This window comes from Myodes glareolus, chromosome 10 (assembly GCF_982192425.1).
Source record: "Myodes glareolus chromosome 10, mMyoGla1.1, whole genome shotgun sequence".
Classification (NCBI taxonomy): domain Eukaryota; kingdom Metazoa; phylum Chordata; class Mammalia; order Rodentia; family Cricetidae; genus Myodes; species Myodes glareolus.
The window spans coordinates 65273934-65287421 of record NC_142035.1 but is presented as its reverse complement, the minus strand read 5'-3'; the positions used below and the strand labels follow the sequence as shown (position 1 = coordinate 65287421).

The 13488-nt window shown below is 42.0% G+C and overlaps 1 protein-coding gene across 3 annotated transcripts in view; it reads left to right on the top strand.

Annotated features, from left to right (window-relative positions):
• Positions 1 to 13488, top strand: part of Fmn1 (formin 1) — a 366255-nt gene that overhangs the window by 244584 nt on the left and 108183 nt on the right. For all 3 annotated transcript variants that reach the window (XM_085696503.2, XM_085696502.2, XM_048459738.3), the window contains 3 exons: positions 892 to 1038; positions 2211 to 2270; positions 7960 to 8080. In XM_085696503.2, the coding sequence (XP_085552629.2) occupies positions 892 to 1038; positions 2211 to 2270; positions 7960 to 8080 (328 nt within the window). The remainder of the gene's footprint in view (positions 1 to 891; positions 1039 to 2210; positions 2271 to 7959; positions 8081 to 13488) is intronic.

Sequence of the window (13488 nt, the reverse complement as noted above, 5' to 3'; positions counted from 1 at the left end):
GGTTTTTCCTTTTATGCTAAAATCAAAGAAGATAAAGCCGTGCTGACAAGATAGCTCAGTGGGTAAGGAGCCTGCCACCAAGGCCGATGATAGGAATTTGAGCTTCAGGGTCTGCATGGTGGAAGGCAAGAACCAGTTCCTGCAGGTTTTCCTCTAACCTCCCAGCGCTTGCGCACCCCCACCAACACCACCCTCCACACACAAGGAAATGTAAATTTAAAAAAGACGATAAAGCCAATTAATAGTGTAGAAAACTTTCCGTTTGAAAGTTTGCACTTGAAGCAAATATTACGAGAGGAAAAAAAAGTAAATGAGAGGAAGTTAAGGAAAACTCTTAGCAGCTTAACATTGAGGAAGTTAATAAATGTGAAACAAGTTCCCAGAGAAGGTACGGTTTTGAAGAACCTTACATAACCTCTGACCTTAAAGTGCATTATCAAAATTAATCTCTGAGGATTTTGCCTATTCTTGGTATTGTGTCTACTCTAAACTTGACTATATCCTTTGTATTTAGTCTATACTTCCAAGAGAGATCCTAAAAAGATAGCTGACCTTGTTCAACTTAAAATTATCAAAAATTAACTTCATTCTCTCTTATTAACCTATAAGTACTTTAACATATTAACCTTAAAGCTGCCTAAAATGAAAAATAAACCAAAAGGTTCAGCCCTCATTATTATAACTTTGTTCCATTGTAGGAAGGTGTGGCTGTTGGTACTCCCCCACCCGGAAGAGGCCACTCAGTGAAACGTATCTTATATTTGCCAACTCTTAATACAACTGGTTACAAGCTACTTAACAGGGCTTGGTTCCTTTAAGAAATGTTTGCCGTTGAGCAAACATGACTGTGTGTAGAGTCCAGACCATAATACCCCGTGTTTGCCTTTGCAGGGCTTGCTGCACATGAAGAGTGTGAAGGACATCTTAGCCCTCATCCTGGCTTTTGGAAATTATATGAATGGAGGAAATAGGACTCGAGGGCAAGCAGACGGATATGGTTTAGAAATTCTCCCCAAACTCAAAGACGTCAAAAGTCGGGTATTTATTTACTTTTCATACTGAATGTATACGTGCTATGGTTAATTCTCTTATGAACCTTTAATTTAAAACAAAGTATTACAGACTGGTCCATTTATCTTATCTTTCTTCTAACAGCAATAATTTATCTGAAAGCATGCACTTTTGTTTTCTGCTTCTGTGCTTTGTTTTGACTTGAACATGTGGTTTTGTTGTTTTCTCATATATATATACATATATATATATATATGACCTCATTTTTAATTATAAAATATATCATATGTTTTAGTTCTAACATACATGATTAGACATTGAAATACTGCAATACAAGATAAAACAGCATAGAGTCATAGTACGGAGACTAAAATCTGAACTTAGTATTGCCCACTTGTAATTTACTCATTCTTGAGTGGCAGACGCTGTTGAGCCTAGTATTTGAATTATTCTTTTGCCGCAACAATTGGGGCTGGGGTCTCCTGTCAGCTCTCTGAGCCTGATTATCATTTGGCTCCACACCCCTGCAGAGCCACCCTTTTAGAAACAACCAGCCCATATCTGGGCGTCCCCATGGGGGCAGGGGGCGAGCAGGGAAGGGAAATACACAGGCAAATTAGAATTAGACCCCTGTGAACAGGACACAAAGGCTGCCTTGTGGGAGGGCCCGCTCCCCCTGGCCTTCCAGGGTCATAAAGTGGCCTGGCTTTCCTTTTAAGCTGGCCCTGATTGTTTTTCACGCCATTAAGGAGCACACATTTTCTGAGAGGTAGGAAGGGTGGGATGATTTGCTCTTCTAGTCCACAGCCCTCTTTGGCATTTCTCACCCCCTCCTGTCTTGGCAGTGTGCCAGGAAATATGGGGTAATGATTTTTGATTGTTTGTTTGTTTGTATATTTGTCTTAGCCCTTACCTCAAAGGTCTCCTGGAATACCTATTTTGTTTGAGTTTTCCTCGCTCATGGTGTAGTGTCATTTCTTTTTATAGCTGGTATTAAACAAACAAACAAACAAACACAAAAACAAAAACAAAAAAATAACCTGAAACTCAGGAGGAAGGAAATTCTGGTCGTTCTGTAGCAGAAATTGGACTCTGTCTCACAAATGTAAGCGTCTTGAGCTGGGTTTTCAGTGTTCGCCCAGCCAGCATGCAGGGTCTCCTGTGAACTGTTGTCATTTGAGTTTCTCTTTGAACCCTAGGACAATGGCATGAACCTGGTGGACTATGTCGTGAAGTATTATCTGCGATACTATGATCAGGTAGGAAACGAGAAAATGGCACCGGGCACACGGTTTCAGGGAGATTTCACTCTAAAGACTCGTTAGCATTCAGGTACTGGATACTGGCAATATGGAGGGATGGCGTTCCTCTGCCCAGCTTTGTATCTGAGAGCTCCCCAAAAGGCAAGAGGTACACTTGGGTTATAGAAAAGGAGGTGTTAGGAAGGCGAGAGGCTGCTGAGTCTGAGTCTGCTGGTTTCAGTAGATCCCTCATTGCCTCGTGACCACATGGTGGGGTTTTCTGGACTCTAGATTCATTCAGGAGCTGGCCAAGTGGAAACTGAATTCTGAGATACTGCTCAACATTGAGGAAATAAAAACACTGTAGACGTTTTCTTATTTGTTCCTATTTTATGTTATTTGTGTTTGCCTGTGTGAGTTTATATGCACCACATGTGTGCAGGATCCTGCAAAGGCCAGAAGAGGTGCCAGATCCCCTGGAACTGGAATCACAGCAGTTGGGAGCTGCCACACTGATGCTGGGAATCCAGCCTGGGTGCTCTCCAGCCTATTTTGTTTGGGGGACAAGGTCTTGCTAAGTAGCCTGGGCTTACCTGAAACTCGCTGTGTAGACCAGGCTGGACTTGAACTCACTCTGCCTGCCTCTGCCTCCTGAATGCTAGAATTAAAGCCCTGTGTATCACTCCTACCATAATGACCAAAATTCTACCAACAATACATCTGGGAACAAGCTAGAGGCGTTAAATTTGAGAATAGAACAAAACAAGAACATGTTCTCATATATTTAAATTAGAATTAAGCACCTCTTTGAGAATATACCTGAACACAAGTTTTCTTTATTCCTGCTTTTTGAACTAAGTACAGAGAGTCCTCACCTTGAGGAAGAAGGAAGACTGTCTGCTGGTTGTTGAAATTGATACAAAAAGACAAAAATCTCGAAGTTGAGGGGACCACCTTCCAAAGGGGTTGAGACCCACAGGTTGAGAACCACTGCTGTGGTAGATTTCCGCCTCTGTGTGTGGTCCCAGTAACACTTTTATACTCAGAATAGAATGGATCCCTACTTCAAGGGAATCAAGACCCCAAACTCTGATGTTCACCTGATTGGAGCTATCTATGTCTCAAGTCTTTTTTTTTTTTTAAGGGATTTATTTATTTTTATTTTATGTGTATGAGGTTTGCTTGCCTGTGTATACATATACTACATGTATGCCTGGTGGAGGCCAGAAAATAGTGTCAGCATTGGATCTTCTGGATGTAGGTTATAGGTTGTGAACTACTGTATGTGTGCTGGCAAATGAATCCAGGTCCTCGGCAAGAGCAGCAAATGCTCTTAACCATGGGGCCATCCCTCAAGCCGCCTCAAGTCTTCTTATAAAATTTTGCTTCATTATTATTGTTATTATTATTATTATTCCTATCAAACACATTTGGGGTTCTTAGGGGAAAACTCCCCCACGACATTATTTTGTGGGCTTATTTGAGGAAATGCAGATCCTTATAAAGAAACTGCATAATTTTATATAAAGAAAGACCACACTACTGATCGGCAAGTATACCAAAAAAAAATGTTCAGCATTACTAATCAATAGTCACAACCATGGTGAGATGTCCCAATACAACCATTAGGTCAATCGGTGTAGAAATAAAAAGGCATTGCCAGGTTAGGGGCCACTTAGAGCTCTTTGGCATGGTTCCTGAGAATGTAAAATGGTGCAGGTGCTATGTAAATCACATTTGGGCAATCCTCAAGGAATTAAAAACAAAACTAAAGGTTGATCCAGCAGTCTTACAGGGGATACCTTTTCTTAGTTCATACATAGGTACTAAGTGAGCTAGCAAGACTTCAGTCTTCCTAGGTCAAAATCTCTAAAAATATGCATAAGTTTTCTAGGAATTTACAGCTGAACACTAACGTTACTGTTCTGCTTATGATAATAAGAGCAAAAATACTTGAAATTTTTTGTAGGTATTCAATGATTAACAATATAGTCAAATGAATCATGGTATAATGGTCAAATGGAATAGCATACTGCTGTGGAAAGTGTTTAGGACACAATGTAGTATCCCTGGAAAATATTCTGCCTTTAAGTTATATACATGCATAAAAGTGGCCATAATATATGGCCTTTAATATAATATGGCCTTTAACCCCAGCTGGGAGGCAAAGGCAGGTAGAGCTCTTAGTTCAAGGAGAGTTGGTCTACTAAGTGAGTTCCAGAACAGCCAGGGCTATACAGGGAAACCCTGTCTTAAAAAACAAAGGGAAATTATATATGTATGTGTTTCAAAATTATACATACATACATATTTAAAATAGGTGGATGTAAGTGTAACACTAACTCAGAGAAAGCCTGGAATGAGATATATTTCATTATTTGGGGATGTTAGAGTTATGATTAATTTTTAATGTTCATTTATGAAGCATAATTAATGTGCATCTGAAAAAGTGAAAACTATAATAAAACAATCATTCAGTCCAATGCTTCATGCCCCCTCACATCCTGTTCCTTAAAAGAAATCTTCAGCACACCCACCTTGGACGCCTGGGTGAAGATTCTGTGAAGGTCTCCAACAATCTCTTTTGCTTCTTCTGTGGATAGTGTACAAATTGTCAGTGATCTTGACATTGCTCCTTGAGAGCCAGAATTTGCTGCTAACTTTTTAGTGTCTACCAGGGAGGTATCCAATAAGCATTACCATGTGATCTAATGTAAATATTATCAAAAGTAGAATAAATTGGCAGATGTAAAGAACTAGATGTGAGAAAACAGTCTTGCTTTTCTGGAGAGAGGAAGATGTGTTGATCTTCAAAAAAATTTAGCAGCAGAAGGCACATCTGAGCATACTCTAATTTCTGTCAGCAAGTACCCACAGGATAGAATTACCCTGAGGAAACTTGGCAGGTGACATTTCTAACCCTAGATCCACAAAACACAGATGCCTCTAGCCAGTCAGCTGTTCCACAGATAGACTAAAATTAGTCCAGGATGCAATGGAATTGACTTTGTGGAAGAAACTATGATCAGAGAGGTTGCAGATTTGGAATGAGCCCATCCACATTTGTGTAGTGCTGTCCCAGTACTCACTGAAGAATGCATTGCACTCAGAGGGGAGTGTGGAGTTATGTGGTTTTTGAAGCTCCTTGCCCTTGGCGCTGGGTCCAAGTCTAGGTCTGTGGAGTCTGAAGAAAATCATCCGTCTCCATGGGCCTTGATTGGACCTACTGACTGGACCCGACAGGCTGATTCATCATCAGTGCTTTCTCTTTTTCTACCTTGTGACAAAAATGGAAATCATGGTCAAGTTGGACACAAAGCTTACAAAATATTATACCAGAATTCCTCCAGTGTGGGTTCCCGTGGGGCTTTGTAGGGCGCACTTTAGATGGCTTTTCACTTTTCGTCAGATTTGACATTCACAGTCTTCCATTTGTTTTTAAAGTAGAAAAATAAGTATCAGAAGATGGGGAAATTTGGGTGGCTTAAGTACTGATGAAATGAGGAGAGCCACCTTCCCCAAGCATCCAAACGAAAGACTTAGAACAGTGGCTTCTCAACCTTCCTTTTGCTGCGACCCTTTAATACACTTGAATTATTTTCATTGCTGCTTCATAACTGTAATGTTAATCCTCTTATGAAGCATAATGTAGATATCTGTGTTTTCCGATGGTCTTAGGCAATCCCTGTGAAAGGGTCATTAGGAAAATATAGTCATAAACTACATGTCCAGTCCAGTGGAGTGGTCAGCTCTAAGCAGGACTTCTCTATCACGCTATATGCACAAGATTGGCGCAAGGTGAAGACAGCCAATATCCCAGTGTGGACTGTGGGCTGGGGCTGGGGGTCCAAAAACTCCCACCCTTTACTGACAAGACCCTGGAAATTGATGGCTGCTGCGAGAGAATTGTTTTTCTCCAAGGGTGAAGCCACTGAGAGCCTCCCCATGCTCTAGTAGATGGTCCTACATGTCTGCACATATAGACAGCACTAAATGGACTCAGTACTCTGAAAACGTGAAAAGTTGACAAAGGAAAGTAGATTTAGTAGAAGGGGAAAACTGTGAAGACCATAGTAATGGAGAGTATACCTTATACATTTATGAAGTTATTTAAAAACTACTTATTATTAAACTAGTTAGGTGTCTTATGGTAAACTTGCAGACTTCACAAAGCAATATTTCCAGAACTGTCTGTTGTGGTGCATTTACTGATATATCAGATGCTATATAATATTTCAAGAACAGGAAAGAGTCCCCGCCAATGATGTGCTTATATTCTAGTGGCACATCAGACAATCTAATGTTATAAAGTTTAAATTAATAGCAATAAGTGCCATGGTAATAGGATCAAACACTCTTGAAAAGCAGAGAGAAACACCCAGGTTTGGTGACGTCCTGAAAATCTCTGAGGAAGTGATGTTTGTGTTAAGCCTTGAAAGACGAGTATGAACAAGGAGCTATGAGCAGATTCTAAGGAAATGGAAAAGAACAGCTTTGTAGACAAGGGCCCAGAGGCAAGAGACTGCCTTGCTCTCTTGTTTCATGAAAGTTTGGGCATAGGACCTTACTTTGGGGGAAGTAGGTCTAAGGCTGGTGCTGTAGACAGAGGGCGGATCATAAAATGCCTCGTAAAGCACTTTTGGCATTTGGAATTAGTCCTAATGGCACTCGGAAAGATGGAATGTGAAGGCAAGCTGGCAAAGGAGCGTGTGCTCAGAGAGAAACAATTGGAGGCAAAGATACGCACGATAGCAACTTACATTAAACAACTCAGGAGAAAGCAGCCTAGGCTGCAGAAGATATTTAAGGCTCCGCTTATGTTTCAGTATGCCTGGAGTATCTGTCCCTTAAGATAATTTACAGCTCAGATCATCCATCAGATAGAGCTATGGACCTTGTCAAAACCATGCTCAACCATGACTGCCATGAATACCTCCTAAGATAAACCGACAGCATTTACATAGGCTTTATGCACACATTAAAAAAAATAGGATTGTACACACACACACCAGATTTTAGGCTGCAGAAAGGGTGAGTAAAGGAAGGGGGTAGCATCGCCCACTCAATGTCTTCTTGGCCAGTCCACACCCACTGGCACACCCCAAGATGGGTTATCTGATTGCTAGCATGTGTAACTCAAACAGGGACTTTCAATGTAAGTACTTTCATATGCTTGCCCTGTCTTTTTCCATGGGAATAGGGAAAAGCAGATGAGAATCTACCTGGCAGTTTCCTCTTCCATCCACAAGGCATGAGAGAAATGCTGCCCATGCCAGCACCATAGCTAATCTCAACGCCAGGAAGACCGAAACGATACTGTGAGATCCTCAAAGTCTTCAAAGTACGGAGCCCTAGTTTAACAGAGCAGTGCCCTGATTGCTATAGAACCACTCGACTGAGCTTGTTCTTTTCTGACCGATGCTATGAAATGTCAACAGAGGCGACAAGCGGGAAGTAGAATATTGTTCTTCTGGTTACTTTGTTTTGTTTTTTTCTATTTTTTTCAATGTTTGTTTTATGTGTAACTAGCGTTTTGTCTGCATTCATGTCTGTGCGAGGCTGTCAGAGCCCCTGGAACTGGAGTGAAAGTTTGAGCAGCCATTGCAATTGCTGGGAATTGAACCTGGGGACTCTGGAAGAACAACCAGTGCTCTTAACTGCTGAGCCATCACTCCAGCCCTGTGCTTTTCTTTGCCCTGTCTTTTAGGAAGCTGGAACAGACAAGAGTGTTTTCCCACTACCTGAACCACAAGATTTCTTTCTGGCCTCCCAAGTCAAGTTTGAAGACCTCGTAAAAGATTTGAGAAAACTGAAGCGACAGCTGGAAGGTAATGGGATGATTGCAAGGGTGGCTTATCAGAACAGCTTCATCTGATGGCTGGCTCCCCGAGTGGGTTGGTATGGAGCTCTCCCATGGGCTCCTGCCGCTATCATGGGACATTCCTTCTCGGGGCAGTATTTGCCGGCAGTAAATCCACCGATTCCTTTGATTTAGTTGTTGAGCATTTGGCATCTCAGTGTCTTGCCATATTGGTGTCTGCTCCTGTGTGCTCACCTGCTTGTGTTTGGAGGAGTTTGCATGCAGGTGTATGGGGAGGCCAGACACCTCGGGTATCAGCTCTCAGACATAGCCCATCTTGTCGGCTTAGGTTTTGGTTTTGTCTTTGAGACCGGATCTTGTTGGTTTAGTTTTTGGTTTTGTCTTTGAGATCGGATCTTGTTGGTTTAGTTTTTTGGTTTTGTCTTTGAGACAGGATCTCTCTGTGACCTGAAACTCGCCGAGTAGACTATGCTGGTTTGCCAACCAGTCTCAGGGGCCTTCCTACCCTCCTCCTCCTGTGCTAAGATTGCAAATGTGCACCACCATACCCGCTTTTTAAAAACAGGTTCGGGGTTCAAACTTGGGTCCTCATACTTACAAGGCAAACACTTTCCTACTGAGCTATCTCCCCTGCTCCATATCTGCCTTCTTCTAATATTCAATAGTTATAGCATTAATGATAACGGCTGCTTATTGCAAGCATGCCATATTCTTATAATAACTATGATAAGCAGAAATCTTGTGGTTCAGGTAGTAGGAAAACACTCATTCATGCACATATGCTCTAACTCTATACTTTGTCTTGATACTACTCTATTGATGATAAAAGAAAACCCCACAGTAAATGTTCTATTTCAGCTAAATATATAATTAATGACAGAATCCCAAAGCCTAAAAGCCACATTTTTTACTTTTTAGAAGGTAAAAGTATGTGTCTCTTGGGCAGGGATTTTCCTTTGGCATCTTTCGAGGTCTGTGTTTTCACTGTGGAGACATCTCTTTGTCCAAGAATATAAATACCAGCCATGGCACTGCTGTGACTCCAGTGGAAGTGTTCTATGGAAAATTTAGGGAGTGTATTAATATGGAAATGGTACTCCCGGGTACCAGAAGGAGAGCCGAAGGAAATGAAGAGCTTCAACCAGGAATAGTTTTATGTTCAAACATAAAATAAACATTTTTAAAATGTTTATTGTGAAAGAGTATTCCAAAACCCCAGTCTTCAGTTTTAGGCCACCCGGGACATGGAAGCAAAGTGGGAAAGATGTGCTCACAGTGTCAGAGGGAGTCATTTATATTTATTTTGGGCATAAAACTTATTCAAGTAAGTTTAGTGGTTACAAGTTAACGTTTTTAATGTTGTAAATTATTTTTAAAGGAACCTGCTGGTTCTATCTCACACCCACTCCCACTGTTGATGTGGTTGGGAGAATGAGTCCAACCAAATGAATCCTTAGAACAGGAATCTTATATGTGAACTTTGGAGTTATTTTTTTCTCTTTTCTGTCACTGACAGTTTTCTCTTTATCTCTGACACCAGCTGAATATGTACTGTAATAAAACAGAATAACAAGCCATCCCATGGAGTATTCTCTATACTCTTCCAGAGGTAGAGTTAGGAGATAGGGATCTCTCAGGATGGCCGTGAGTGTCCATAGTGGGGAATGGGGTCACACGATGTGGGCTGTCCCTTCAGGCCCAGTCTTCGTTCTGTCCCTCTGCCTCGTGTAAAGCCCCTGGCCTGACCCTTCATAGATGTTTGAGAAGAAACTTGATCTCTGTTTGATCTTTCCCTCTCCTGCCAGGGGCTGCCTCCCTCATGGCTGTCCTTGTCCAAGTGAGCTGGATGATAAATAGCAAAGGGACCGGAGGAGAGTGCAGGGGCAGGGTCCCCAGGGCATCTCACTCTGTCTAGGGATGCTGCTGAATGTCACTCTTGCCTCCCCATCTCCACTGACCATTTTCTCAGTCACTCCAGGGACCCAGGTGAGCTTCTGGAGCTGGCGGGCCAGCTTTAGAAAACACGGAGCAGCACCTGAGTTATTTTCCTTTAGCGGGGCTTCTCTCAGAGACACGAAGTCCCACAAACACAGAGGAGAGAACACCACCCCCCACCCCACACACATTGAATATTTAAACAAAAATGCCCTGCTAATCTTTAGAGATGCCAGTGTTTTTAACACATGAAAGGTACTCAGTAAATATTTAAAGAAATACAGAGCCTGGGTTCTCTAATGAATTTCTTTTTCTTCTAAATAGCATCTGGTGAGATGGCCAGGATCACAGCGGCCCGTTTCATCTCCCGTTTCCATTCAGCTTCACCTCCCTTTCCATAAGGCCTTGGTGTGAACCCAGATTGAATGTTTAATTGAGGAGGACATAATTTTCACACATACAGCAAAGATTTGATGAGGCTTTGAGGTTTATTGTAGCCATTAAAATGTCGTAGCTGCTGGCAAAATCCCAGAAAATGTCTAAAGCTAAACCAGATGTGATTAGCAAGTTTCAAGTGCTGTCAGGCCCCAGGTCTCTGGACAGGCATGGCACCACCCTATAGAAAGAAATCTTTTTGAGTAGCACTAACCACACCTTGCCTGAAAAGATGTAAATGGTGATGAAAAGATACGACTGGTGGGCATACAAATATCACTGATGTGAGTCTCAGGGGTAGTCAGTAAAAATCTTCCTGAAAGACAAGACTCATTTTTGTTCAAGTAAACACAGAGAGATTGATGATAACATGCATTGAAATTTACTGTGTGATTGTTATTCTTAGATTTTTTACATGTAGCATATCTTTTACCCCTTGCAATGATTCTATGGGATTAGTTTTCCTTTTGACTTTTCACAAGATAAGGAAACTGATGTTCTTGGTGTTGAAGTAACTGTCTGTTGGCTCAAGGGTGATGATCTAGCCATGCTCTGAAACTGGATATGATGCAAGGACATAGCTTCACATCCTGCTTGTGCCTTAGGCGGCTTAAGTTAGACCTTCATGTGGCAGTGCCACATTCACTGGCTGACAAACCCTAGTTCCTTCTGTTGCATGTGGGTGTGGGTAGGGCAGCCCAGGGGCTTTCTCTGAGACAGAGACACACCCCTTACTCCCCCCCCCCGCCACCACACACACACACACACACACACACACACACACACACACACCATGCATCCTTGACTTCACAGTGAGCTTTCTGGCTTCCACCTAATACCTTTACTTATTTTCTCCATGTTATGGTGTAGCCAAGGATTTCAAAATTAGTTTCTTTATTGTGTGCATTTCCCGCCTCTGGACTCCCACATGGAGGGAGAAGCTGTATTCAGAACTCCTTCCTCCACGACCACAGTAGCTGACTGTTTAATTCTCTAACTTGTTTAGATTTTAATCATGTAAGATGGGCAAAGACTTTTTCTTATATATGGACTGTAGATACCCAAAATGTGTGGGGTAGACTACTGTGAATGAGAATGTTTTGCCCCGAATTTGGTAATTTTCACTACAAGTGCTCAGTGAAGCGTAAAAAGAAAAGAACTCAGGCTATGGAGTCAGATGTGTACTTTTTACTGGTGAAAGAGAAATCTTATGAAGTAGTGTAACTATAAAGTTACTTGGGGAGAAGGTGGGTAGCTCAATGGTTGTGTATATGCTTAGCATCAAATGGCCCTGGGCTCACTCCTCAACACATGCGCACGTGCGCGTGCTCACACACACACACACACACACACACACACACACACACACAAGAGGGGGAAAGGGAGAGAGAGAGAGAGAGAAAGAGATAGAAGAAGGGGAGAGAGAGGGAGAGAGAGAGGGAGAAAGAGAGAAGAAAAAGAGAGAAGAAAGTAACTAAAATATTCAATTTCAGCTGGATTTGGTGGTTCATGCTTGTAATGTTAGCACCTTGGAGACTAAGGCAGGAAGGTTGCCTGGACTTGCAGGCTAGCCACAGAATGAGACATTATCAAGAAAACAAAACAAGACCCACTTCATTTTCTTACTGGGGAGTCATGACAAATAGCACCTGCATCATGGGAAACAATGAATAATCGGCTCTTTTGATTATGACAATTAGAGATGTGTCCCTTTTACCATTAAAACTGTAACCTATAATATTGGCCCCTACTGGTCTAGGACCAGCTGGCTGTGATGGGGTTATCTCGTTGGCAGAGTACTTAACCTTCCCTTGTGAAGACAGAGCCAAGTCTTGATGCTGATGAACATACAGTTAGTTGACTCTACATCCCTCAATCAGACAATGGTTTTGATTTCCTCGGTATTATAAGAATAGTTGAGAAAGAGAAAGCATCCGTTGTCTTTCTTACTCCTAAACCTTGTCCGCTGGCCAGGACTCTCAGGGTATAATAATAATGCCCCTACACAGTAATGTTCCAAGCCTGATCCCTACAATCTGTGCTTATGTTACCTTACATGGGAAAGGGGCACTTTGCAGAGGCTGACATGGGAAGATTATTTGGGCCTGGCCGAGTGGAACTAATCTTATCACATGGATCTTTAAAATAAATCTTTAAAAGCCGAAAACTTGCCCTGGCTGTGATCAGAGGGAAGGATAACTACAGAGGAATGATCAGAGGGACGCAATGTTGCTGACTTTGACAATGGAGGAAGTGGGCAGTGGGCCAAGGAATGTAGACAGCCTGTAGAACTGGAAAAAGCAAGGAACCCAGCCTCTCCAAAGCTTGCAGAGGGGAATAGAGCCCTCTCAATACTTTGCTTTTAGCTTAGCTAAGAGTAAAGCACGTCTACCATGCAGAACTCTTAAGGTGTATTTTGTTGTCTCAAGTCACTTAATATTGTGCTGATTTGTTATAATGGCAACAGGAAACAAGTGTATCATACCATGGGTCTCTCTCTCTCTCTCTCTCTCTCTCTCTCTCTCTCTCTTTCTCTCTCTGATTCTACTTGATACATCCATCCCTACACACACACACACACACACTCATAGACACACACAGCCTAACTGAAGTCATAGTTGTAGGATTCCCCAAGTAGAAGCATCAATAATGTTCGGTGAGGTGTGAATTATTGCTGTATAAAGAAGTCTGTAGGACTCGTAAATATTGAAAAATTTACATTTTTGGAATATGTGTGTGTAGGTGCATGTGTGCATGCAAGGCCACACATGTGAAGGCCCGAGGACAACTTGAAAGAGTTGGTTCTTTCATTCTCCATGTAAGTTCCTAGAATCGGACTCGGCTCATCAGACTTGCAATAAATACCCTCTAAGACATTTATATTGCCAACCTTAAAGAAATATCAAAATTCTATGTATTAAAGTCATATCATGGGGACTGGAAAGATGGTTCAGTGGTGGCTGCTCTTCCAGAAGACTTAGGTTTAATTTCCCTCATCCATGTGGCAGCTCACAACTGTCTGTAATAGTAGTCCCAGGGGATCCA